We start from the raw sequence: 25,942 nt of genomic DNA on the forward strand, positions 1-25,942 counted from the left end.
TAAACCCCCGCGGCGGCGGCGGCAGCCCCCAGGGGCGCAGAGCAGGGGCTCGGGGGGCGGATGGCTCCTTGGGGGGCACAGACCCACGGCAGGCACCCGGCTGGGTAAGAGACCTGGGGACGCGGAGCAGGAGGTGGCGGCACCTCCGAATTTCGGCTTGGGGGGACGGGACCGGCCGGGGAGCGGGGGACCGACCCTGGGCATCAGCATCCATCAGGCGACGCGAGGGCGGCTGCTTTCGGGTGTTCCCCCCCTATTTTTTTTTGATGCATTTCAACCAAATCACATTTTTTATCATGTTCCCCCCACCCCTTGGTGCAATCATCCCCGCGGGGCGTTTTGGAGGCTGGGAAGGGCCCCGGGCGCCTCCTCCGAAAGCAGACGAAGCCAGAGGGGTGCAAGAAGAGGCGTTTATTGGGGTTGGGGGGGGCCGGGGGCGGGCGGCTCACAGCCCCTTGCCCTGCTGCTGCCTGTTGGCCAGGTGCATCAGCTTGAGGAGGAGATCGCCGGCCGAGGCGTCCAACGCCGTCAGGTTCCTCGGCGCCCGCCGCTCGCCCACCTCCTCCAGGCACAGGGGCTCCAGGCTGCAGGTCTCTGCCGGCGCCGGGCGAGGAAGGAAGCAGAGCGGGTTATTCAGCCCCACGGACCCCCCGCTCCCGCCCGGCCCCGGTTCCCGGCCCCTCTTACCGTCGGTGCAGCAGATGCCGGGCGCGGCGCAGCGGCCGCCGGCACCGCAGGGCTGCCCGCCGGCCTGGCAGGGCGAGGGCAGGTAGTTCTCCTCGGCGCAGCGCAGCGTCTCCGCCGTGCCCACGTAGCAGCCCAGCTCGGCGCCGCAGCAGATGCTGGGCCCGAAGCAGTTGCCGCTGTTCCCGGGGCCGCAGGGCATGCACTGGTGGGGACGACGATGGAGGGACGGACGGACGGAGGTTGGTCCCAACCAGCCCAGCTGCAGCCCCAACCCCGTCCTCCGCCACCGCCCCGCTGCGCGGCCTTGGTCATGTCCCCCAGCCGTGCCCTGCCGCTGCCAGCGGGGCTCCTCAGCGGGATGCAGCCACCACCAAGGGATGCTGCAACTGCGCTTTGCACCCTTTCTGCCCACTTTCTCCCATTTTTAAAGCCACCCAAGCTGCAAAAAAGCAGCTTGGGGGGGTTCCCAGCAATGCCCCCCCGCCTCGGCCGTACCTGTCGCATGGCTGTGTCGGCGAGGGCCCGTTTGCCGCCCCGGGGGCAGTTCTGGATGTAGCAGGCGGAGGAGAGGGCCAGGAGGCAGAGGAAGGAGAGGGGCAGCGAGGTGTCTGCCATCGCGGCGGGCGCCCGGAGCCGAGCCACACGTGCGGGAGGGAGGGAAGCCGGTGGCTGAGCCGCTCGCTGCTGCTTGCGTCTGGCTCCGGGCTGTGCACGCCGCTATTTATGTCGCTGGCTCCCCTTTCCCAGGGGGAGGAGGCGGGAGGGTTGTGGTTTTTTTTTTCTTTCTTTTCTTTTTTTTTTTTTTTAAAAAAAAAAAACCCTCTTCCTTCCCAAATAGCAGCCGAGCGCATCCATAATTGCGGTGATTCAGTGCAGCCGCGCAAGTCGCTCAGGGCCAGCGAGTCCCCCGAGCCGAGGGGCACCGGATACGGCGGGAGGGCGATGCATCGGTTGGGCTTGGGGGGGGGGGGGCTGCTTTGCAGGCTGGGGGTTCGGGGAGCGATGCCGGTTTGGGAGGGATTTGAGGATGCCGGGAGGGGGATAGAGGTGGGGTGCATGAGTGCACCCAAACCATGGCTGCAAAGTGGGACCTTGCTTTTTGGGTGTGTGTGGGGGGGTGGATCTGGGGGTGCCGGTCATGCCCTTGCCTGGAGGGGAGCAGAGGTTGGGGGGGGGGGGGGGGCTCTGTCGTTTGCGGAGCTTTCCCCGAAAAAGCACAAGGATGGGGTGAAGGAACTAAGTTTGGGGGGGGGGGGGGCCGCAAGAAAAAGGGCACTTCTGGGACTGGCATTAACTGTCCTATTGGCAGACAGCGGGTCCTTATGAGCCATGCTGAGACCTGGCATGCTCGTTGCACTGATGGGCTGCCAAAGACATTGGCGGTGGGGGGGGGGGGTGTCTCTACCTGCTCGCAGCCCCCCGCGGTGTTGCAAAGGTGGTTTATACATAAGTGATGCTAAAATTAGTGGGGGGGGGGGGGGGGGGAGGGAAATGTGAAGGTGCCGGAGGAGGAGGAAGAGGATGGTGCAACCTCTCCCTTCGCCGTGCCACTAAACGAACTCATTAAATGCGCGGCCGCGGGGGGTTTTTGGGGGGGCGGCGAGCGGAAGCGCGCCCCCGGCCGCATGAATATTCCCGGCCATCCCCGCCGGCCTTTCCCGACGCCCGTGGGGAAGCGGCCCGGGGCGCCCGGCGGCGAGGGCCGACGTGCCATGAATCCGCGGCGGGGAATCAGGCGGCGGCGGGGGCTTCGTGCCGGGGGCCCGGCCCGGCCCGCGGAGCCGCTAAATTGGGTGCCGGCGTCCCCGGCTCACGCGCCGGCTCGGCATGAGCGGCATGCAAATGACTCCGTGTCGGGAATGATAACGCCGGCATATGCGATTAAAATGTAATTACGCTCTTTAAAGTCCGGGAAGGTTAATAAGCTTTTTTATTTTTTATTTTTTATTTTTTCCCCCGAGTTGCAGCCGCGACGCGGCATCACTTAGCGGCATCAGGCGGAGGCCGGCGCGGGAGGGGAGAGCGGCTGCTCGGCCGGCAGCGGGGAAAACACCAGGGCGAAGCCAGAGATGGATCTGTCCCGGGCTGGGAGGCTGCGGGAGTTGCAGGAGCAGCGGCAAGGGGCCGAAACGCGGCCCCGTACGCGACGCCGGGTGCCGGTTTTGGGGGGGTCGCAAGCACTTGGGTACCACCGAGCGCGGGAAACGGGGCGCCCGAACTAGTTCTGCCAGCAGCTTTAAAGCCTCTTCACTGCACAGAAACGGTGATGATTTTTCTAACCCTTAAGCAATCACAGACTTTCTAGCTGTCGCTTCTGTGGGCGCCGGGGCGGAGAGATGTCAGGGTGCTCTGGCGCGGCTCGACTCAGCCTTGAAGCTGGGTGAGCAGAAGGGGGGGGCAGCGACCAAGGGTTTTATATCTCCCATCTGCCTGCGAGGAGGCGATTTTGGCTGTGCCCAGGACCACCTTGTCCCACGTCTCACCTGGAAGATGCTCCTCCGCTTCCTCGCTGTTACAGAAAACAGCGTTGGTGCTGACTTGGGGAGGGGAGCGCAGCCCGCTGGCACCAGGGACTTGGTGCTGCCCTTCTCACGCCTCCGCGGTCCGAATCTGCCTCTTTGGGAAGCAGCAAGACTCGGTGCTGGAAAATAAGTCTTCTTATGGCATCTGTCCATCCTGTGTGGCAGCTTGATGGTGACTCTTGCCCGCTCCCCAGAGAGCCGCTGGCTCCAGAGAAGGGCAGAAGATGCCAGGGGACTGGGCGAGTCCCAGACCACCAAGCCCATCTCCCTCTCGTGCTCCGGCAGGGTCGGCAGAAGCTGTCTCTGCTGAAGGATCCCACGCTCGTCTGCAACCCGAGCGATCAAAAGCAGGAATCGCTCCTAGCTGGGCATAAAGGCTCCCTTCACCGATGGATTCAGAGCGAGAGGGGCATGAAGAGGGGACGTCATCCCATCTGCCCGCCTGTGGTGGCAATAAAGGACACCCAAGTCCAAACTGACTGTCATGGGGTCCTTTATCGCGAGCGGAGAAGAGGGAGGAGAAAGAGGGCGGATGAAGGCTCTGCGCAACCTGATGTGACACGGAGGTCAGCCCTCCTTCGAGGCGGGTTGGACCAGACGTCCTCCCGACATGCCTTCCTACCTCCATCACTCCGTTAAGCTGCGAGTTCTCTCCCTCTTTCCCTCCACGAAGGGAACCTGCCCGGATAGCTCACATTCAAGCTGAGAGAGATGAATCCCAGCTTGAATCGCTACACACTGGTTTCACAAAAAACTTGTGGGCAGAAAAGATGCTGGCTGAGCTGCAGCTTTGGCTTTAGCTGGAGGCGACTCAGTTATGTCAGTGCCAGAGACTTTTGTTAGTGCCAGAGACCGAGACCGAGAGCGCTGTGCGTGCTGGAAGCTTCTTGGGGAGCGAGCGTTCCCTGGAGCAGATCTGGGGCGGAGGAGGTGTGAGCACTGAATCACTCCGGGAGGGTTCAGTGCAAACACGACACCACCGCAGAATTAACAGGGTTTCTGCTGCCTCCAAACTGTGGGGTTTTTAGGGATTGTTTCCCCTGTTTTATTACCATTTGTTATCTGAAGATGGGAGACTTCACAGGTTGCACTTTTTGCTACAAATGAAGATGGATTCTAAAATCCCACCGACGCAAACAAGGAGCAAGATCATTTCAGTGCTGATACAGAGCAATGTTTCAGCTCCTTGATGAGATTACTATTTCTGGAGACTTGTAACACGATGGACATCGCGGGTTACTCGGCAAGTAGGTGCCTTATGGAAGGCTCAAAAAAAGGTATTACATGCAAGATGAGTTGATTCAGCTTGAGGCCTGCTACCCCGGAGAAACCGGCAGAGAATGTCAGCCAGGGATGTCTGCTCTGCCGAGAGAAATTACCAAGCAAGTGCCAGCAGCAGGGGGTTATACAGATGACAAAACACTGCTGTCACCTTACCCTCGGCACATCCAGGACACGCCAGAGACAGAACGTATCCAAGACGTTTTACCTCCAGCTTTTTCTGAACAGCTCCCTGAAAACCAGATCACCTTGGGTTTAAATATCGGCATCTCGATCCTGAAAACCCATAGCGATGGCACAAGGCTGCTGCAACAGCCCCGCTAAAACGTACGGGTCTGCAGATAACCTCTCGTTGCGTTGCCTTGGCTTTTTCCAGCCCATTTACTCAGTACCCTGCAAAGAGATTCACGACACGAAATCATTAAGACACACAGTGAGACCAATTACGAGTCAGAAAGAGAACCTAACTTTAACCATAATTTTATTAAGGCTTAAATGTCTATCAGCCAGACGGGAGCTGGTCCAGTCACACGACATAAACCGAGAGTGACACGGTGTGTAATGCGATGGCTTTTCTACAGAGTTTGTATGAGCAGAATGAGATGGCTGCCAGGTGTTCGCGCGTTAACCATGGCCTCTCTTCACGACTTAGGGGACTTGGGACGATGACGGATGTGCTCCTGCAGCGTGGCAAGGCCGCTGCAGGGAGGGGGGCAGAGGGGTGGGCAGGGGGAGAAGTCAGGTAGCTTGCATGTTGTCAACCACAAGGACTTCACCTGGTCCATGACCGAATGGCTGCTCATCAAATATTGAAACGGTTTTAACTCACAGGGAAGCTAAACTCACGGTCCGAAAGGCACCTATGCTAACCACTGAGCCACTGGGATTGTGGTAGGAGGGCAGGTGTGACAGGTGGAAATCAGTTCCGTATAAATACGTGTTCCTTGTTAAAGAAGCTATGGCTTTTATTATCCTCGGACCGCTTTGCTCTGGCGCGATGCTCTAACCCCCTCCCCCCACTACTCTGTAAGCACAAGACGACCAAGTCCTCTCCACAATTACGGGCGCTCATCTGGCAAGCTCTCCAAAGGCCTTCGTCCTCGTGTAATCGGTACAGACAAATGGAATAGCAGCGGCTCCTGTTCTCGGCCTCCCGGCAGGCTCCGGCAACCGAGGCCTCAGAAGTGAACCCTCCTCACGTCGTGGGTGGCGACCGACCTTTTGCAATTCACACACAGTATCGATAAGGACTTCTGCTTCTCGGCTAAGCACGGGCGACACATGAGGTGGCCACAGGGAAGCTGGTAGACTGGCTCCGTCTTGAAGTAAGAGGAGAAGGTTTTGCAGCAGGAAGCGCATCCCTGGGTCTGGCTGCTCCTCCCGTGCTCTGCAAAGTCGACAGCAGAAACAGCTCGGTCAGCGGGCCGAGTCGACCCTACGCCACCCCAAACTGAGCACGACTTGTGCACTCAACCCCGCTTGCAAGCTGGGAACCTCGCTTTCAGCAGATGTAGGTGCTCACATCTCAGGATCACAGCCTGTTTTCTCCAGCGGTACAAAGAAGGAGGGAGTGCTCTGATTTCTGAGGGTTTGTGCTCAGGAAGGGCCGCATCTAAGTGGCATTTGCACCGTCAGGTTTTTTAATTGATGACAGATGACAGCAAAGGGTTTTTCACTCTTACCAAGGCTAGATCACTCTCTCCTTTTTCCACATTTGAATTAATCACTGACTCCTGTCTGCAAAGCTTTAAGCATCACTTGGTATTCCTGTCACATAGCACCTATAAAGAGCTACTCAGACAACTCTTAAACAGCAGCAATTTTAAAGGGGACAGTAAAAAGCTTAATAGCTTAATGTCACCATGGAATAGCAAAAGCTATTCAGAGACACAGTCATTGGGAGCCACACACCCACGGCCCTTCCTCAGGTCCCTCTGAAGCCACTCCGGCACTCCCAGCTACACCTCTCTCCCAAGAACAGGCAGACCCTCACGCAGGGGAAGAGAAGGGAGCAGTTAGGGTACCGGCTTGCAGAGGGATGTAAAACGGTTTGCTGCTTCTGACACAGCTTCCATGCTTCCTGAAGAAGTTGTTCGTGGTGTGCATACACAGCTGATCAGCATGTCTAGATAGCAGGTGTAATGAAAACTGTGAGGACTCAACAGCCTGGCCTGTGAATGCAAAGCTGATGGGATCCTGGGCACACACGTGGCCCGTCAGCCTGTGACGTTGTTATCAACGTGCTATGGGGTATTTGCTAGATTCACTCCTCTCTGGCTGCATCTCCAGAGCTGGTCAGGTGCAAGTTCAAGCCTGCTCTCCACGCCGGACTCATTCCCTGGCCAAGCGGCGACAGCCTGCACCCAGCCCAAATCGGCCTGAGCACAGCCAGAGCCTGGATGCAGGATGAGCCCTCGTGGAGGCAGTCTGGACTAATCCGGCATGGGTTAGGCCGAGCACCGTATCTCAGTGCAGCAGCAGATACCACAGCCGGGATCCTCCAGGGGCAGCAGGGACGAACTACGTCCAACAATGCTGCCACATCACAGGACTCATGCCGAAGCCTACTCCAACTTTGCAGTGTGGACATGGGCAACGCGCCTCACTTTCCCAGGGTCAGCAGGGTCTAACCTACCTCACCAGGAGAATAAATCATTAAACCTGCCGAGATAAAAAAGCAGCAGACTGGCACTGGTAAGTAAGACTCACCAAGAGACACTTTGGGGATGTTTTTTGGTCCAGAGAGGCATGGAAAGATGCTGGGCATTTGCACAACCCTCCCTGCTAATGCAGTCACAAGTTACCGTTCTCCTCTCCTGCTCCCAAACGTGAAGCAGAGGGGCTTGCTGCTTACCGAGGACGGTGCCTGCGCTCCACGAACTGCTGCAGCCTCCCTCGCTGTGCGCCTGCTGCTGACCCCTCATCAGCTTCGCCGTAAACGACGGCATTGAGCTGAGCGCCGAGTTCAAGGCCGTGTCCAAACTTTCTGACAGTCTTTGTTCATGAGAGACCAGATCTGCAAAGAGAAGTGCAAGCTCGAGAAGCAGACACTGCAAACAAGCAAGCTGCCAGCACACAGCAGAAATGCTGCTTTGTCTCTGGAACATTTCAAAAGGGACAATGCTAAGGATTTTAGAAGCTCCATCACTGATTTTCTCAGGAGATCGCTTTCCCCACTGAAGTGCCAGGATGGGGATGTGGTGCTTCACGTCCTCGGGGAAAAACCTTTGGATCCTAAAGATGAAAAGCCCTTCGGGTCCTGTCAGACATTAACGTCATTAAGAACTTCGTAAAGTTCTTAATATCTCAGGTCTGTTTGTGCTTGCAAGTCTGAGAAAGGCCAAAACTCCAAGTGCTCCAGAAACCTGCTTCCCTCTGAAAGCCCAGCCAGCTCCCTCAGATCCCTGCTCCGCATGGGGCTCTGTCCTTGGGGCCCCAGCTCTCAGGTTTGCTTTGTGCAGCAAACTGGGAACATTTAACCCACAAATAAAACCTGGATTACTAATTTTTTTTTTCTGTTTCAGTAACCTAAACCTGAGCCAAGGGATAAAGCCAAAGGTACAGGAATTGGACCTTTTCCTGCAGGAGACAACAGCATTTTCTCCTGCGCAACACCAAACGCCTGGCTTTGATTAAGGCTATGCATTAAGAAAACGGTGTCTGCACCACTAATTCTGTTAAACAAATCTCCCAGAGGAAGACCGTGGAATAATAGCTGCACATTTACTACAGCAATCAAGGCTGATGAAATACTGAAGATATGGAAACAAGCTCTCTGGGCCCAGCACTGTGCTTTATTTACATATGGGCATGGCTCTCCGGAGAGCTCTAGGACCCTACAGGGCACAGCCCCAGCGGGCCCTCTAAGCGCCTCTGCAATAAAAATAACGAGTGACTCTCCCTAAAACGCAGAATGAGCTCCAGATGAGAGATCAGAGCAGAAATGTGCAGTCTGACTCCTTCCTACTATTTCTGGTACTGCCAAAACACATTATTTTAAAGTGAGTCTTTAAGGAATTTGTTTTAAAGCAAAGCTTTTGCCTCAAAACACCATCATTTAGCACTTTTGGGAGGAGGAGGAAGAGTGCTAGGTATCAGCAGGCACTAACGGCAATCAGCAGCTGTGGACCACCTTTTGATGTGTTTCAGATGACTAGTTTAGAGAAGATAATTAAGAAAACTCAACTTACCTGCCTAGAGAGAGAGCCCTTCTGTGTCCAGAAGACATGTGTGCGCCGTGTGTTTATAGCATCCTACACAGCCCACGCTGCTTGCAACGCATGGCCTCAGAGACACTGCAGCTCTCTTCGGTCTCGTCTAAGTATTAGATTGCTAAAGATGTGTCTCTCCCTCCTCCCAGCTGTTTACCTTCCTCCCTGCCATGGGACTATTACCTAAAGCAGTAACTCAGTTTAATGATACCAGAGAGAAGATATAGAATTTGCTCTATGAAATGCAGTTATATCCACATATGAGTTGCAAAGACAGCAACTCCGATACATTAGGTGTTCCTGTGCAAACAGGCAGAAATCAAGCATGGCAAAATAGATGTAGATTCTAGCAAAAGAACTAGCACGGAGTCCAGAGGAGCAGTTACCCGTGAGCCAAGCTCTTCACCATGGACTGGAAGCTGAAGGTACTATTCATTTGAGAATAAGCCACAAGAGGGAACAGATTTTTGGAGAGAGGTGTGAATTTCCTTGGTACTTAAACCATAAATCACCCTTGCTTTCTAAAGACTGTCACTTCCTAAGAAGTTAACCCCTCCAGCACTGAAATCCTGCTGTGCCAGAGCTGCTAAACCTATAGAGAGTATCCTACGCTCCTGCAAGAGCCTCCAGTAATCAGTGGATGTCCAGGCTAATAATTAGCTGATTAAAAAAAACAAAAAACCCCCAATCAAACCACATTACAAGAAAAAGGTTGTCTCCACATGCCAGTGACCTGAAAGCAACAAGTAGAAAGGAAATACAAACAAAAATGGAAACAGGAAGACCTGAACCATCAAGAGAGCTGTGAAACACACTGCACAGACCAACGAGGTGAGAACAACGAGCCTAGAGATGAGAAAAATAGTGGCACAGAATGGAAGTAAATACCACCCGTGGACAGCAGGTTGTGCTGAGGAGAGGGGACATGAATAAGACAATAAACTGATTTCCATGATGTCTATCAACATCAAAATACAATAGCCTTAAAGCTTTTCAGAGGTGGCATGGCAATCTGGGTTGAAGTCTCCTGACTTGAAAACCTGGTCCCGGGCTGTCAAGGCAGTTAAGAAACAGAAGTGAACTAGGGAGCCAAGATACCTGTTGAACAGTCCATTTGGATCAAGTGCGAGTCACTGTCAGTTTTCATTTTTTTAGCACTGTTCTCTGAGGTAGACGTGACAAGTAAGTTTGTAGAAGAAAAATACGGTGGCTGCACAGAGCTCTGATCCATACAGTCCATTTTCCTTTTCAGAGAAGACATCGTTATGGAAGAAGGTGTGAGCATTTCTGAGGCGTGAGCCCTCCCGAGGAGGTTGGTGCCAGGGATGCTGTGCTGTAGGAGGAAGTGGTCTATCCTGGCCTTGAGGGTAGGGTGAGGTAGGGGCTGCGAGTGCTGGCTGAAGGCCACCCCAGTGAAAGGATCGCTGGGTACCCTGCCCCAGGAGGCCTCACTCCGGTTGCATTTTTCCAAGGTGCTCTGGTCGATCACCTTCCCCGAGGGCAGGAGCATGGGGAAGGTCATGATCTCCAGAGTGATGGGGTCCAGGAATTCTTCGGGGATATCTTGGACGACGTCCACCAGCTTGCGGAGGGTCTGCTGCTCGCTGTCGTTGGTGCTGAAGGGCACGCAGTCGCTCTCCATCGGCGTCCAGAGCTCTGGCTTGAGGCTGCCGACGTCCTGGGCGAAGCACTGGGAGGCCACCTGAAACACACCCTCGATCACCTCCTGGGGGCACGACTTTGCAGGCTGCCCCCACACCTCCAGCCTCTTAATGCACGGCAGGCCGCCGCCGGCCACGTGGGTGATGCAGATTTTTAAGTGTGACACGTTGCTTAGCGAGGCAGGCCCTTTGTTCCAGAGGTCTTGAGATGCAGAGCCGGGATAGGAGAGGACATTTTCCATCTGATGGAAGGGAGGCCTCGGCTTGAAGCCTCTGTGGCCAAATGTCACTTTGCTTTGATTTTTTAGGACAGCTTTGCCCACCAGCGTGAAAGCGTCTTTGTCCGACACAGGCTGACCGGCCAGACCTGAGAATTGACCCTCGGGGCTCTGCCAAGAAGTTTTGTTGCATGAGGTAGAGGTGTAAACTTCGAGCCCAGTGAAGGTTTGGTATCCCCCAGATGAGATGTCGATATTAATCCTGCAGATCTCAATGTTGAAGGGAAAAGAGATAGTGATGTGGACCGGAGGCTTGATAAAGTACTCGCTGCGGAAACCACGATTTCTCCTGGCAAGGTCTTCAGAGATGAGATTCTCAACTTCGTAACCATCAGCAGAAATCTGTGTTTCAAAAGAAATACTGGGTTTAAATTGAATCAAGAAAATAAAAGGAAAGTGGTTTTGCAAGCATTTAAATAGATTCACAAGAGGAAATAAAGTAGGAACCAAGGCTGCAGTTTTGTGTGCAGCTGAGACAAAACAGGAGATCCCTGCTGCTTAAGGACAGCAGATCCATTCCCACCCTCCTCCCAGCCATGTGGTCCCATCCATTCTTCTCTGCCCCTTCTGTTACCTGACAGGCGGTTTGCAGAGCTGATTTAACTTGCTAAAAGAGCGGAAAAACACATATGGTTTGTGGTTTTCACCAGGTCAGTGAATTAAATCAAGGCATGGAGGGACTTGATGAGGAGCAGAGGTGGCATGAGAGGAGTAGTGGGACGGTGTGGCTGAGAGCAGAGCATGGGTGCGTGGGGAGACAGGATCTTCCCTCTTTCAGCAGTGGTGAAACGTTACGTTGGTTTATCCTGTCACGTGAAAACGTACTCCGAATCATTTAGTTCCAGCTTCCCAGAGAAACCTCCAGACATCTGCTAGCCAAGTACCTTGTCCTGCGCTAGGGTCAACCCTAACCACCCCTGAGAAATACCGCTCTAACCAGGCGGGGTCCCACCTCATCTGCCAGAACACAATCCCATCCTGTGGTCTGCTCCTGGACAGCTTGGCTCTACCTATTCCCTTTCCTGGAAGTCTTGGGGGCCAAAAAGGCCTGCAGCACTTGCTACATGAATAAAAAACAGCAGGGAACATCTATTTATTCCACCTGCTTCATATGGTCCCCTCTACACTTTCTTGCAAGCGGAGTGATCTGCAGCGCATGTGTGAACATCAGCAGGGATGAGGGAGGACCTGCTTGGCCACGAGATGGGGCAAGGACCTGTGTTGAGGGAGAGGCCTCTGGGCTTCAGTGGCAGAAGAAAAAGACTCTGTTCTACTGCTCAAGCATGCGCCATCCCAAATTCAGGGAAGAGAATCTACACTAATGTCAACATGGTTGGATGAGAGGAAGCAAGGGCCTCATCCTGCTCACCTAACCTGTATCCTTTCTCCCCTGCTCCCTCACAAGTTCTGATGTGCCTGAAACTTCCCTCCCACAACCTGGCTGCTCCACCACCACATCCTACAGCAGGGCCTTTCCTCCGGAGCATCTGCACTTTCCACGTGCTTAAGAGGACAGAGCCACTGTTGTGCCCTCTTGGAAAGATGAGCTGTGGAAATCGTTGGAGAGACCTGGAGGAGAGAGCTCAGAGAAGCCAGACCATGGGAGCGGGGTGGGGGTTGGTGGAGACTCTTGCAATTCAAAAATGGCTTTGAATCAAGGACGAGGTAGCATCTAAGCAATTCTGATGATGCAGAATGAAAACCTGAAGTACTGCTACTACTGAGTAGAGTACCTTCAACATTGTCGAGAGCTGCATATTCAACTGGACAAATTAAAATCTGTAATAACGGAGGGGAAAAAAACCAGTATCTAAAGTTAAAGCACACACATGAGGTACATAGGACATAGCTTTGTCTTGTTATGAGACCCTGCAAAATTAGGGCATTTTCCCTCCACATTAGAGCACTTGCAGGAGGTAATGCAGTGTCCTAACACTGAATACTGATTTTTCAAAGTCCTGAGCTTTCAGTTCCATTTTATCTTCACAGGAGCAGCAGATCCTGAGCACACCAGATACTGGTTCTCTTAGTGCTTGCACACGACCTTCTCAAGATTGAAGTATGAAAGAGGAATGGGATCCAGGAGTTCAGATCACCAGCATCAGTTCACAAAACCTCCCTGCTTGGAACGACAGGAGACTGGTGAGCTTGGAAAGGCAGGTGCTGTTCTAGTGACTCCGAGCAGCACCTCACCCTCCAAAATACAACCCTCCCATGTTACTGGAAAGTGATTTTAATTGACTTTCAGTTTTGCAGATTAAAAAGCCTACACCTTACCTAAGCTGGGACTGCATCCTCTCTGAACACCTCTGTTATCAGTGGAGATACACAGCCTCCCATGTCAAAATCCCTCTCTGAACCACCCCGACCACACAAAACAATGGGAGTTTGCTATGAATCGCCTTTGTCGTGTTTCCTTAGCAAAGCCTGGCATGGCCAGCTGAACTCTGTCTTCCAGACTTCACTGATGAATTATTATAGATGAGCAGTGAATCAGCCTTCCCCAGCCCCAGTGAGTCCTGCATGTCATTTTCACCTAACACCTCCATCCCTCCAGCTCCCAAAACAACACACATTATTATTTTACCTTGTTGCAGTGAATTCTTGGCTTGAATTGTGGGAGACAGACATTTATTACCATCTTTGCAGCTGGAGAGAGCTCACTTTCTGAGCATCAGATTCAGCTTGTAAAGAAAAAGGAAAAAAAAGAAAGTGAACATCAGCAAACAGTGAAAGGACCTTGTGTTTCAGAGCCAGTATGAATTACAAGCTTGGCAGTTCTGAAAACGCAGCTAAGATCTGAGTCAGGGAGGTGAAGCCAGTGTAAGAGAAACCCAAATAACTACAGTGAAGATATGGGATTAAGAGAAACCCATATATTAACATTCATTAGAGAACCCCAGAGAAACATCAACGAAGAAAAGGTAGAAAAGGGCTATTTTTATTAAAAACGTCTTGCCTATGCATAATTAGATCTGAAAGTTTATCAAAGACACCTGTGGTTTTGCAGATATGGCAAAGCACTAGAATACCACAGGAGGCTGTCAAAGGCGAGGAGGGGAATCGGGGCAAACTCCCCGCAGCTTCACTCCTCCTTGGACCACATCTTAGGACACAGGGCTAAGCACTGGGCTAGCGCGTACACCCTTCACCGCTGCGCGGCAGAAAGCACCAGTGTCCATTCCTCCTCCTGTGCCAACTTGCTGTGTGGCCTTGAACTGGATGTTTTGCCTCCGTGCCCATTTCCCCCCTGCACACCACGTCCATCTACCGCCGTCAGCAGTTGGAGGCCGGACCTGCCTCTGCGCTTGGACAACACCCAACATGAGGGCGCTGAGCTCAGATGGGGCCTCTTGGGATGAGGAAAACACAAATCAGCACTAACACTGCTGCTGCAAACAGCAATATTTCTTAAGGGCTCCAGGAGCCTCAGATGAAAGCTATGATTAAATACAAATATTAATAATTAGTATTTAATAGCTCCACGGGAGCAGAGGGCATTTAATAGCTCTAAAGGAGATTATCTGTGTTCTGAACACTGACCCAGTTGATTCTTCTGACAGTGTTCATTAGAGAAACTCAAGTGACTGCACTATCTTCTGCATTCAAAGAATGTAAGTCAAATTGGTTACATCAGATGACTTTTAAGAATGAAATTATCTGTGAGGTAAGAGTTTTAACCTTACGTTAACCTTAGTTTTAATATGTCATTGCCTTGGGCAGCCTTACAAATCACGAACCTACTGCTTCTTTCAAGAACAAGTAGCCCTTTAATGATTTTCAACTGAAGTTGTTAGTTCAGCTGAAAGGAAATTGGCCTTTTGGGGGCACTTCAGTCTGGCCATTGGAACATAGACTGTAACGAAGTGAGGTGGCTTGGCAAAGCTTGCTTTGCCTGCCTGCTAAGCGTGCCAGCGCAGTCCATCCTGCATGTGATAAAGTGCAACAGTCTGAAACGAGACATGTGGTATCGGCTCCGAGGTACAAATTCAATATAAAAAAATAAATGTAATAGCAGTAAGGCCTGTAGAGAGCAGAGCTTGAAGCCTGCGATGCCAATGCTTGATCAAATCATGCACGAACCTAAGAAGAGCTGCCGCGGGCCAGACTAGCACCCCTTTAGCCCAACATTTGGTAAGACAGTGATCAGGAGCAATTCCTGCTCCTGAAAAAGGAAAAACTGAGGAAGAGGGCAAGCATGTACCACCCTCCTGGCTTTCTGAGCCTGAGAAAAGGCTTCCTGTTGGTATTGCACTGCACTGAATTTTCCAAATAGTTTCTTGAACTGATCTAATTTTTGGCACCCACATCTTGTGGCAGTAAGATCCTCAATTTAATAACAGGGTGCATGACAAAAATATTGCTTTTGGTTCATTCTGAACTTGTTGCCTGGTAAGTTAGTTTAGCCTTCCTAGCTCTGGTATTATGAAAGATGAGAAATCACTGCTCTCTCTTCCCTTTCTGTGCACTACCCAGGATTCTCCCTCTCTCGCAGTCCTCCTATCTTTTTTCTGGATTGAAGATCCTCATCTGCTTAGTCACTCCTTGGAAGGAAGCCTTTCCACACCTTTAATCATTCTTCCTGCCCTTCTCCCTCTCTTTTCCAATAAGAGCAAACTGGTGCATTTGCATTTGGTAAGTCTCAGTGTGACTTGCCCTGAATCAAGGTGAGGGGAGAAAGGCACCTTCACCTCGGCATTACCGCAAGCTAGTCATTTTAAAGACTTCAGGCAGGCAATCATTTACCATGAGCCACTGTCAGCTGAGATCCTGCCTGTGGCTGACCACAAATTCTCCTGCAGAACTTGCAATCCCTCTGCTGCAACCTGCTCTTTGCAGCCCTGTCTCATACCAGACAAACCACAGACGGGTGAAAGCCATTCCTCAGGACAGACTCACCCTGCTACCCAGTCATGAAGGAAAGCTTCTTCCTAGCCTAAGGCTGTTACTGAGTTTATGTCCTAAATTTTTATCCTGTTTTACCAAGCTCTTAATGTGCTCTGGCAATTACTTCTGGTTAATTAAAAACAATTTATTCTCTTGTCAAATTTGTTGTCTTTCAATGTATATTCAAAGCTATCCAAATGTATATTGAGCTCTGTATGTATATCTATCTATATGTATATATTTTACGATCCTTTCCTACCTGTTTGTAACTCTGGCAGTCTTAAATAACTCAGGCCAAATTTTCTTGGGTAAACATTTCAGTAAGAAAATACATTACTCTGCATGTTCAAATCAGTGGTGACCCTTCTTGTGAAAAGCTCAGCTACACTCCTGCTTCACAGCAAAGACCTTTGTTTGGCACTGAGCTGCCTTTAGCCATGGATGTAGTTGTTTACTTTTCACACGAAAAACCAACTCGGACTAAGGAACAGTTTAAAGAGGAACAAGTGAGGACTCCAAGATTACAAAGCGCCATCAAAATGTCACATAAGAGTTCACTTTTTTGGGTGTGTGCCTTCCCTAAGGCAAATGATCTTTTTGCGAAATTCAGACCCGAGGGACTGCACTCTGTCCTTTTCGCTGTCCCAAGTCCCTCTGTGATCTTGTTTAAAATGATGCTTTCTGTAACCAGTCATTAAGTGCCTCTTCCTGGCGTCCTGCATACAGCCAGGGAGCTCCAGCAGTACAGCACATGCATAGCGGTCATTGAACTAAGATGCTTCATAATATTGAGTATTTGAGGGGAAAAAAAACCCAAAAAACATTCCAGTCATTTTAAATCAGGCAGCCAAAATGACCTAACACATGGGACCTGGCCTGGGACGGCAACAAGGTTACAGCTGCTTGTCTTTCCCACCCTCCACCTCAGTCTGCCTCAAAATGTCACACTGCAAAACAGACAGACAGGTTTGGCTGTCTCTGCAGTGGAAAGGGGAATGTCACCCGCTGCTCCAAATGAAATAATTCTTGCAGCTTTGGTCAGATGCACTTCCCTGTGCACCTCAGGAATAACCCTCACCTCAGAGAGAAATGCCGTCTGAAGGCTCAGGAAGCAGCCAGCGACTCTGTCCTCAGAACATGATGCAGAAATAAGACACCGGGCCACATCCTGAGCAAGAAAATAACATAATGAGCAATGTGGCAGAAGGTGAAACTACCAGCCTCCAGAGCAGATGCTCCACACAGCTAGAACCCAACAGGAATCATCGCCCAGGCAGAGGAATTGCCTCGAGTTGGATTTGTAGGCCCCATTCATCTTTACCAGCAACAGACACATCAACAGGATTATTACAGGAGGTAAATCCTCGCTGCTAGACACTGCTGAGAGCTGAGAATGAAATGAATGTGTCAGGGTCAGAGTATCCCAACCCTCAGCGCCAGCTCTCATCTCACCACTCAGCTTTCACGCTCTGTCCTGGTTATATACAGACCCTTCCACCTGCTAATGGAGAAACTTTGACTGCTCACCCACTTGCCCCCCAAATCAACAGTGCTGGGAACAGTAAGGAAATAGGTATGTGTTTTTCCGATACCCAGATCAGCATCATGGCTAAAAAATACCCCATTTCTTTTCTAAACATCGCTACAGCACTGACACTATTCTATTCTCAAACACTGAGTCACCAAATCCATCCACTTTCATTCAGGGGGGAGAAAAAACTAATCGTGGAGAAAAACGAATACGACAGTCGGTTTTATTTATAACGGAAACATTTGAGGATCTATGTAATAAAGGACAGCACGAGACATATGACTGTGAGCAAAGCAGAACAGAATTGGCTAACGCACCAGGGCAGCCTCAGCACACAAAGCCCCTGCCAAAAACTTAACTAATATTCAGAGACCAGTGATCAGAAACAGAGATGCATTTGGGTGGCTCTGTCAGCCTCTGTCCGAGCAAGCACTACACCAGACTGTACTACCCAGCCCCACTGAGCAGCGCCGGGTTGAACACTTTGTAATGGAGATAGCTCAGTTTCTCCACACGCGTGCGTTTGAGCAGAGGAAACCATTCCCAGAAGGGAAGCTCAACCACCACATATCCCAGCTGCCGGAGCTGCCTTCTTTTCAAGCTGTGCAGCCCCAAGAGCCGCTTGGAGCAGTAGCAATAGTGGTTTCGGTTGGACACCTGAATAGCTAGTTTCACCTCTCGAGGCTGCTGAGCCAGCACAGGAGAAGGGGGGGTTTCAAGAGGCCTCTGTGATTTAGGCCAAACTTTCAACCTGTCACCTACGACATCTGAAAATGCAGCGCGACCCCCAGTGCAGGGAGCCTGTGCTTCTTCCACCCTCTCCTGACCATGAGCCTTGGCTTCGTTTTCCACTTCCACGGGAGACTGGCTATTAGATCGGCCTTTTATGAGCTGAGTCAGTAAGTCATCTGTTAGATTAACTCCAATGTCTTTTAGTTTTTTATCTGCAGTAGCATCTTTGAAGTTGAAAGGGATGGGACGTCCATCCATGGCCAAATGAACCTCCAGATCACTTGATCTGGTGTGAGGCAAAAGCATGTGGCTTTTCACATACTCAGGGCCACCTAACATGCTCTCAAGAAGGGATACAGCTTCCACAATTTCAGGCCTGATGTAGATTTCCTCCTTGGCAAAATTTAAAACCATCTCAGTAATCTCTTTACAGAGCTGAGGTGAAAGGCGGCTGCCTTTGTAACCTGGGCACTCAATTTCGACACTCTTGCCAAGGGTGAACAGGTCCTTTCTGAGCTCATATTTACTCTCTCTTGTTTTCTGGACAAACTCATTACTCAAAGCATAGTCTATCAGCTCATCTGGGAAGCGCTGGACAAATGCCAGGCCAAGCAAACCAGTAAGAAGGTGCTCTGGAAACTTCTCAAATTCGTGGAGTTTTCTATGCATTTGCTCTATCAGACTGGAGTAAAACTGCTCCTCATTCGGAGGCTCATAGTCCAGGCATCCAAAAGACCACAAGAACTTGGCAGCATCTTTGCTTCGGCAGTAAGTCACCTTGGAAGGCAACGACATGGCTACAGCAGCCAAAATGTCTTCGTCATAGTAGTGAAGGGAGGAACAGGTAAGAGCGATGTGCATGATGCCCTGGATGTTTATCATAGGAATCCGAGGGGGAATAACTTTTCCAAGTTGCTTCAGGAGCGGCAAGTGACCTATGCGAGTGTAGCGGAGCATTTTAAGTACATTCACTAAGGCGTAACTGCTCATGTCTTCCATCTGGAGGGTGACCCTGTCTCCAATTTTTCTCATGACGTGGTCAGAGATACCACTGATTGACTTGAAGAGCCCTAAGCAAATAGTACCCACCTCCTCCAAGGTGAAGGAGTCCAAGTACTTCAAAATCAAGCTCTCCAGCTTCTGCATCAAGTCTGTGGGTGACTTCCGGCCTTCACCTATGATATAAACCAGCTGAACAAACTGGGGCAAGGTGAGGTCTTTCCAGTGCATATTGGCATAGCTGAACAAAATGCTCAAAAAGGAAGGCACGCTACGCTCCAGGCAGCGCCAGTAATCAGCCACCAGCAGCAGCTGGTCCAGGTTCATATCCCACACCCGGCGGCAGAATTCATTCTCGTACGCGTTCAGCATCGGGTGGGTGGGTGGAACAACCAAACGAACAAAAGCCTTTAAAATATCAATGAGTTCTGATGTACTGAACAACTGGATGCTTTCAACAGCATAGCTGCACAGCCTATGAAACCTGGGGTCAGACCTCAACGCTGCGTGTTGTTCCACCGGCAAACAGCTCAGCTTCCGAAAATAATCTGTGATGGTTTCTGGGCTCTGTTTGTCCTTGCACACAGTTATACTGTGTAAAATCGAATCACCTGCTTCTAAAGGAAGGACCTCTATCAGCTCAAACTTATTATAACTGAGAGACCGGTATTCAGGCCTCCCCTTCTGGAACACGCGAGGGTCCTCCTTGGAGTCATGCATCTCTGTTTTTTCCATTTCTGCCTCTTCCTTGGTTTGTGCTGCAGATGGCCACGCTGAGACAGCCTGCTCGAGGAGCGGCTTGAACTTTGGGTTTGGCAGGGCATTTTTGATCGTTGGCAAAGCTTGAGAAGAGGTGGTACTGAACGTACTTTGAACCTGCCCAGTGCTGGAGAAAGTGCCGTCAAGAGCCTGGCCACGGTTTCTAGCCGCGTGCTGCTGGGAGGCAGCTCTGCTCTTGGCATAGGCAGATGGATTATACAATACTTTGTAACCCAAAGGATTCAGCAACTGGATTGTAGCCGCAGGTTCAGTTCCAGCGTTGGCTGCTTCTGGGGTCTCTTCCTTCTTCTGTTTCCTTTTGCTGCTTCCGCTCTCGGCCTTGCACTTGGTCGTAGTCGAAAACGCAGTCACCCTGCTGAGTCCTGGAAATCTTCGGCATATTAGCACTGTAGCCATGGATCACAATTTACTGGGGTCAGAATTGCTTCCAGGTACTGAAAAAAGGGCAGACGAAGAATGAGTGGCTTCCATCTATCCTGAAGCATTTTTTAATCTATCCTTTACACTACCAAAAGTTAAACGATGTCACTGTTTCCCCTAGTGAAGGCAGATGTTTCCCTGCGAGGCAGTAACGCAGCCACTATCGAACACCACCTCATGCAAAAGCAGTTCAAGAAAACACCCAGGTGATCTGACAAACCTGAAGATGGGGTGCGTGGCACTTAGGTGTTACCAGCTACTCAGCAGTTACAAGTAATCTGAGAGAGACTGCAGGAGTTAAGGAAAAATTCGTTTCTTTTTCATCTTGTAAGAGACCCAAACTACTTTTCATTCATTTTAAACATACGAAAAACATCATTTTTTAATGGAGCTGCATCTTCAAAAGCCTTTTCTGCATTCAAACAGAGCATTCTGCTACTTCAGTCAACATCAGTCTGAAACACTAACCACCACCCAAGGAACTGTGGAAGTGTCCATGGCGCCGCACTGCTTTTCGCATGAGAGTGTCTGGAAATGGTATGTGAGGCCTGTGAGAAAAGTCTCCCCCAAACCAGTCCACAGAGTGAAAACTGGCCCATAACCTGCAATAGGAGACTAGCAGAAAAGAGAAGTGGCCCCAGAATGAAGCTGGGGGGAACAGCACGGGAGCAGCAACACAAATCATTAGGAGATGCAACATCCTGAGCTGAGAAATAATATTTAACTGAAGGGAACAGAGCTTTACTCTTCAGTCATGGGAGGGTTTCCCACAGCTCTAGAAGAAAGAAGGCTTAAAAATGCCAGGTGCCCTTCTAACGCCTGCCTCACTCAGCGACAGCAGAGAGGGTGAGGATGAGAAATTTGTCAGGAGCTGAGCTTTGTGCTGCCAGCCTGCACAAGCTGCCAAATGAGTCTGTTCACGATGATTCAGACGGTGATTAAAAAAGCACCAGGTCAACGCTCTGTACAACATGCCCTTCTCCCACCGTGTGTGTCCAGCTCCAAGGATGCCTTGGACTACTTTCTTAAAACTCACTTGTGCTCTCACTGCACAGAGAACGTGCTAGAGCCACAGGACACCAAGCAACCAGGAGAGCCGAAGCCCCGGAGAGATGCTGCAACCACAATATGCATTAGCGTCTGTGCTCCTAACATGAGGGAAACAAATCCTTTACGGACATCCCTCCGAGCTCTGCCTATACACGTGGCTTCCTCATCAGGGCTGGATCAAGATGTCCTACCAGTGTAGGCAAATTCAATTTTGCAGCAGCAAGGTGGATTCTCCTTTGGGGGTAAACACTTGGGATATCAGAGTAGGAAAGGACTGCAGCAGGATTGGGGGATTACAAACAGGTCTGGCTGGACAGAAGCTGGATTTTCACACTCCTTTTGAGTACAAAACTCCCACTTTCTCCCATACCCCATTAGCTGATCTATTCCTCCATCACAAAAGCGAAGCATCAGCTCCTCCCAAGGAAGGGTAAGATGGGGAGACAGGGTAAGGGGATGAAGGGAAGAGCCTGGGTAATGATCTTCACTCCCTGTTTCTGCCAGATGCAAGGTGCTGGGAGGGCTGATCCCCTGCACCCACCACCACAATTTCTTGTGCACCCCAAACTCCTCCACAGCAGCAAAAGCAGTAACGGGAGTGGGCAGACAGGGAACATCCCTGTGCTCTGGCATAGGCAAAGCAAGCAGCCTGCTGCTCTCTGCAGGCTGTTCTCCCCCGAGACAGCTTTACCTCCACCTTGCAGTGTTCCTTCTCTCTGAAGACAGGATCTCAGCACAGAGTTGAAAAAGAGAGCCCAGGAAAAGCCCAGGAGAAGTCTGTGAAAACGCAGCAGCAATGAGGCATACCAAGCATCGGCTCCTGGTGGAGCAGCCAGTCTCTGAGGCTTCTCTCTTCACTGTTGCCATTGCACAGCATGCCTCACCCCATTCCCTGTGTCTGGAAGAGCGACACTGGGGAGGGAAAGCAGAAGGCTGGAGGGTGAGGTCACCCCTGCACATTTTGCTTTGCAAAGGGCTCAGTCGGAGTGAGGCATCACAGCTGCCTGCCTGGAGCTGCCTCACAGGAGAGGTGAGCTGAGCAGGCAAGTGAACACTCCTAATCTGCTTCAGTGCAAAGTCAATCAGCTTAATTTACCCCTCAGGGATCAACTGTGTTGACCGCACGGAGGCAGCTGAGGAGACCTCACGTCCTCTGTTCCATGGGCAGAGCTTGGGGGCAGTAACCACTAGCTGTCTGGTGAGGAGAAGCAGCTAGAGCAGTAACACTCTCAGAGGTCCCCAGCAGGAAGAAAGAGGAAAAAAGCAGCCAGGGTGGAGAACAGGGGGTTTTGAGACAAAGAGGAGAGAGAGCAAGCTGAAATAAAGCTTCCAGAGACAGACATACAAGGAGGAGGAGACAAGAAAGATGCCAAAGTATTTTCAGGATGACTAGTAAAGGACGGATAAATATTATGAGGAACTCATTAGGAGCTAAGTTTGCCTGGCACCTTATTTGTATCTCAGCTGCACTGCCCAGAGCACAGTCGCAAGCAGGCCCCTTGGCTCCGATCAGCCTCTGCTCCACACGCCCCGGGCAGAGCCCAGCAGCACCGCTGACTCTTACAGCAGAGAGGGGCTCCAACCAGCCTGTGTTACAAGCCGAGTTCCCTTCTGGCACAAGTAGTCTTCAAATTACAACAGCACATTCTGTTCGAGGCTGCCCCAGTATGACAGACCAGCTCACGCCACTGAGTGCACCAGCTCACCGAGCGTCCGCGAGCGGGGGAAACAAAAAGTCTTCTCAGAACCTGGACAGTAAAAATCAAGCCGAGAGCTGTGACGCTGTGGCACAACGCAGACCTAGCAAAGCTGTCAGCAGCAGCAAGTACGAGCTGGATTTCAAAGCCCTGCTATTTAGCACGCAAAGTGTTTGATGAATATGTAATTTCCGGCTCTGTTGGCTATGATACCCAGCTTGAACAGACCGTAAATGATGCGGTGCCATCTTCTCGAGGCTGGAGACAGGCAGCTCTGAACTGCAGACAGCTGTGAAATGCTTAAGGCTCAGATCCACACTGTGGCTGGAGGAAGGAGACCCCTTCCCTCTGGCACAGTCTCCTCTTCTAGCACCTTGCAGAGCTTGACTTGGGGGACACTCAGAGGGGCACACATGGCCAGTCCAAGCTGCAGAAATGATCTCAGACAAGAGATTTATCCTACCTAGGCTTTCTGAGAGACTTCCTTGTCTGACTCTGTTTTGCATGTCCTATATTCGTTTTTCTATTACTGAGAGACAGACAAGCCTTAGTGAGACGTATGCCGTTTATTTAAAGCAAGTTCTATTTGCCATTGAAAGCTGAAACTATTTATGAAATCCAGAACTGTTTGCTGCTAGCAAAAGCACCCCTCTCACTGATGCCAGGCCCACCCAAAGACAGAGAATCAAAGTCACAGAATCACACACTGAAGGGCCCAAAGGTGAACAATGCATGCTGCTAAGAATACCATCTGTGTGGCTTAGCATTAAGCTTTGTGACACATTTGGGAAGATACTCAGTTATGAGAATCTCTCTCTCCTATATTGTTCCAAATTCAGCAAAATAGCTGTAGAGAAGACCATGCAACACAGCAAGAGACAGAGGTAGGCATAGGTCAAGGCACCTCAAGCATCTAGAAAGAACAGGCTGGGTTCAAGTGGCCTTTCGCCCATCACTTCCTCCCATCTTAAAACCCCCAGCCTAAATCTTTATGATCTTTTACGTTCCTACAGCATTTCCCTTCCAACTGAACCTACATCTCTGTTAAATTTTCCTCTTTTCCTGCCACGCTGAGTGATCAGCATTCCCTTCCCCAGCCACTGTGCTTCTCTTCATGTCTAAACACAACTGAACTCCTTCCCATCTCTGTACAAGTCTGTCCAGAAAACTCACTTCTAAGTGACTCACATCCAGAAAGCAAGTTTTGGACCTGGGCCCTGAAGGCTGTGAATGCACTTTGTGGAGGCCCTTTGGGATGGAAACATCTGTGTGCGCGTGTCACACTTAAATCCCAGTTCTTGGCCAACAGTGCATCTGCACAGCTGAATGCGAGCTGAACACCTGGGAAAACAACCCTCCTGGCAGGATGCCACCTGCCTCTGACTGTCACTCTGTGAAAGGGGACAGAAGTGCACCTGGGCCTGAAATGCCTTCTGCGCTTTTGGTTCCTCAAAATTACGTCAGGGAACCTTCAGTAACGCGGGAAAACCTGTGCATGATCAGTGCTGGGAGAATAGCTAATGTTACAGTATGAGACCCTCTTCTACGCCCCATCCCACCCACTCACAGCAAAAGGGCGCGTGGCATCGCCTCAGTAAGTGGGAAATTTAGATCCGAGGGGTGAAATGCTTGGTGTAAAACATCATTGCAGCCCATCACGCTCACAAGCTTACTATTAATATCCAAGCCGGGTCTGAAGGGAAAAATAACACAAAGGGAGGCTTTTTTTTTCCCCACCAAATCCCAGATTACCAAGTCAGAGCCCCAAAACGTAACTTTCCTTTTTTTCTTTTTTTTTTTAAATCCGGTTGGCATTAAACGCCCGCGGGCGTGACCAGCAGCGGGGCCCAGCTGCTCCTGCCGCAGCTGCCCGTGACGCACCGCTGGCCCCTGCTAAAAACGAAGCCCCCCCAGGTGTATATGCAGAGATATTCCCGTACAGACACATCCCTATAGACAGCTATAGGGGCGCAGCGCTGCCCCCCCACGCTGCTGCCCCAGGGGAGGGCGGCCAGGCCCGGGGGGGGGGGCTGCGCGCATGCGCAGTGGCCCGCACCCCCTCAACCGCTCCCCGCTGAGGGGGTGGCGCCGCCCCGCCGTGGCGGGAGGGGAGGGAAAGGGCCGGGGCGGGGAGGGAGCTCGTGTCGGCCCGCGCTCCCCGCTCGCACTCACCGGGGCCCGGCGGTCGCCGCGTCCGCCGCCGCCGCCGGGTCTCGCCCTGCTGCCTGCGAGCCCCGCAGCCCAACCGCCCCCGTCGCTTCCCGACGCTTCCGGACACCTGACAGCAACGCACTTCCGGCCGTACGGCAGCCGAGCGGGGCCCTGCGCGGCGGCGCAGGGTAGGACAGCGGGCGGGGACGGAGGCTGCAGGGCCGCCGCCGCGCCGCCAGGTGACGCTGGCGACACGTGCCCGCTCCCCTCCACGGCGTCACGTGACACGAAGGGGGCGGGGAAGCTGTGCTGGCGTCACGTGACGCAGCGAGGGTTTCGCGGGGGTGTCACGTGACGCGGTGCCTCGGCCACAGGGCCCTGCGCGGCCATGACAGGGGCGCCTGGCCTGGGGAGCGGGGGTGGATGCTGGCAGCATCCGCCGCCCTGTGTTGACCGTGGAGGGAGCCCAACCGGCTCCCTCAGGGGAGACGTTTACCGCAGGTGTCTGAACGCGAGCGAGAGGAATCGCTCCCGTCGGTCTCCCGTCAGCGGTGTCAGGCCGCAGGGACCCAGCCCGGGCAGCCCATGGGCTGCGGGCAGCAGCTCGGTTGCCTACGCGGAGGTGCCTGGATGCATCTGAGTGTGGTGGGGTCACAGAGAGGGAAACGTCACGTATATGGGACCTGTGCAAGGCCGTGTCCTTCTCAGTCTCCCCGGGGACCTCCCCAGCCGCTCTAAACACACGTGTGTGGGTCTGAGTAAAGCACCAGCATCTGGTGAGACCGCAAACACAGAGCTCGCGGCCGTCCCTGTCCCACCTCTGCCGTGGCCAGCTTGGCCTTGGGCCTCCCGCCCTGTTTGTGCTGCTTGTTCTCACCTGCTTGGATGCCCCGAGCAGCCCTTGTGCCCCGGGAGAAGCAGGGCTGGGGCGGACTGCAGCTGGCAGCATCCCACCCCTCTGCTTGGACTGATGGACGCGGATGTGTGCAACGTCCCGCTCTGGCCCCACAACCCCCACGGATGCCTTTGTCTCTCCCCTCCTGCCCCACAGCGCT

General features: G+C 52.0%; 2 protein-coding genes across 5 annotated transcripts; both read right to left on the reverse strand.

Moving 5' to 3' along the window:
- Positions 1 to 392: 392 nt before the first annotated feature.
- Positions 393 to 1,422, reverse strand: LOC112996376 (neurophysin 2-like). The gene is made up of 3 exons (XM_026121813.2): positions 1,183 to 1,422; positions 688 to 889; positions 393 to 594 (listed from the first exon to the last, which is right to left on the reverse strand). The coding sequence occupies exons 1-3, from the start codon at positions 1,300 to 1,302 to the stop codon at positions 446 to 448; spliced, it is 471 nt and encodes a 156-aa protein (XP_025977598.2). The 5' UTR covers positions 1,303 to 1,422; the 3' UTR covers positions 393 to 445.
- Positions 1,423 to 4,954: 3,532 nt separating this feature from the next.
- Positions 4,955 to 25,050, reverse strand: LOC112996361 (RING finger protein 37). 4 transcript variants are annotated; one of them, XM_026121795.2, is made up of 6 exons: positions 24,909 to 25,046; positions 16,606 to 16,695; positions 13,228 to 13,324; positions 9,800 to 10,982; positions 7,345 to 7,506; positions 4,955 to 5,877 (listed from the first exon to the last, which is right to left on the reverse strand). In XM_026121795.2, the coding sequence occupies exons 3-6, from the start codon at positions 13,279 to 13,281 to the stop codon at positions 5,669 to 5,671; spliced, it is 1,608 nt and encodes a 535-aa protein (XP_025977580.2). In that variant the 5' UTR covers positions 13,282 to 13,324; positions 16,606 to 16,695; positions 24,909 to 25,046; the 3' UTR covers positions 4,955 to 5,668. The 4 variants fall into 4 exon arrangements, with proteins under 4 accessions (XP_025977580.2, XP_025977581.2, XP_064367707.1 ...); XM_026121796.2 differs by lacking the exon at positions 24,909 to 25,046 and adding an exon at positions 18,880 to 18,986; XM_064511637.1 differs by lacking the exon at positions 16,606 to 16,695.
- Between the last annotated feature and the right edge of the window lie 892 nt (positions 25,051 to 25,942).

This window comes from Dromaius novaehollandiae, chromosome 4 (genome assembly GCF_036370855.1).
Source record: "Dromaius novaehollandiae isolate bDroNov1 chromosome 4, bDroNov1.hap1, whole genome shotgun sequence".
Classification (NCBI taxonomy): domain Eukaryota; kingdom Metazoa; phylum Chordata; class Aves; order Casuariiformes; family Dromaiidae; genus Dromaius; species Dromaius novaehollandiae.

What these genes read in the sequence shown, in the direction of transcription:
- LOC112996376 (XM_026121813.2), bottom strand. Translation starts at nt 1,302, where the DNA reads ATGGCAGACACCTCGCTGCCCCTCTCCTTCCTCTGCCTCCTGGCCCTC. An exon ending in CCGACACAGCCATGCGACAG is followed by an intron (nt 890 to 1,182) that starts GTACGGCCGAGG and finishes CGTCCCCACCAG; the next exon opens with TGCATGCCCTGCGGCCCCGG. An exon ending in CGGCATCTGCTGCACCGACG is followed by an intron (nt 595 to 687) that starts GTAAGAGGGGCC and finishes CGGCGCCGGCAG; the next exon opens with AGACCTGCAGCCTGGAGCCC.
- LOC112996361 (XM_026121794.2), bottom strand. Translation starts at nt 19,965, where the DNA reads ATGGCTACAGTGCTAATATGCCGAAGATTTCCAGGACTCAGCAGGGTG.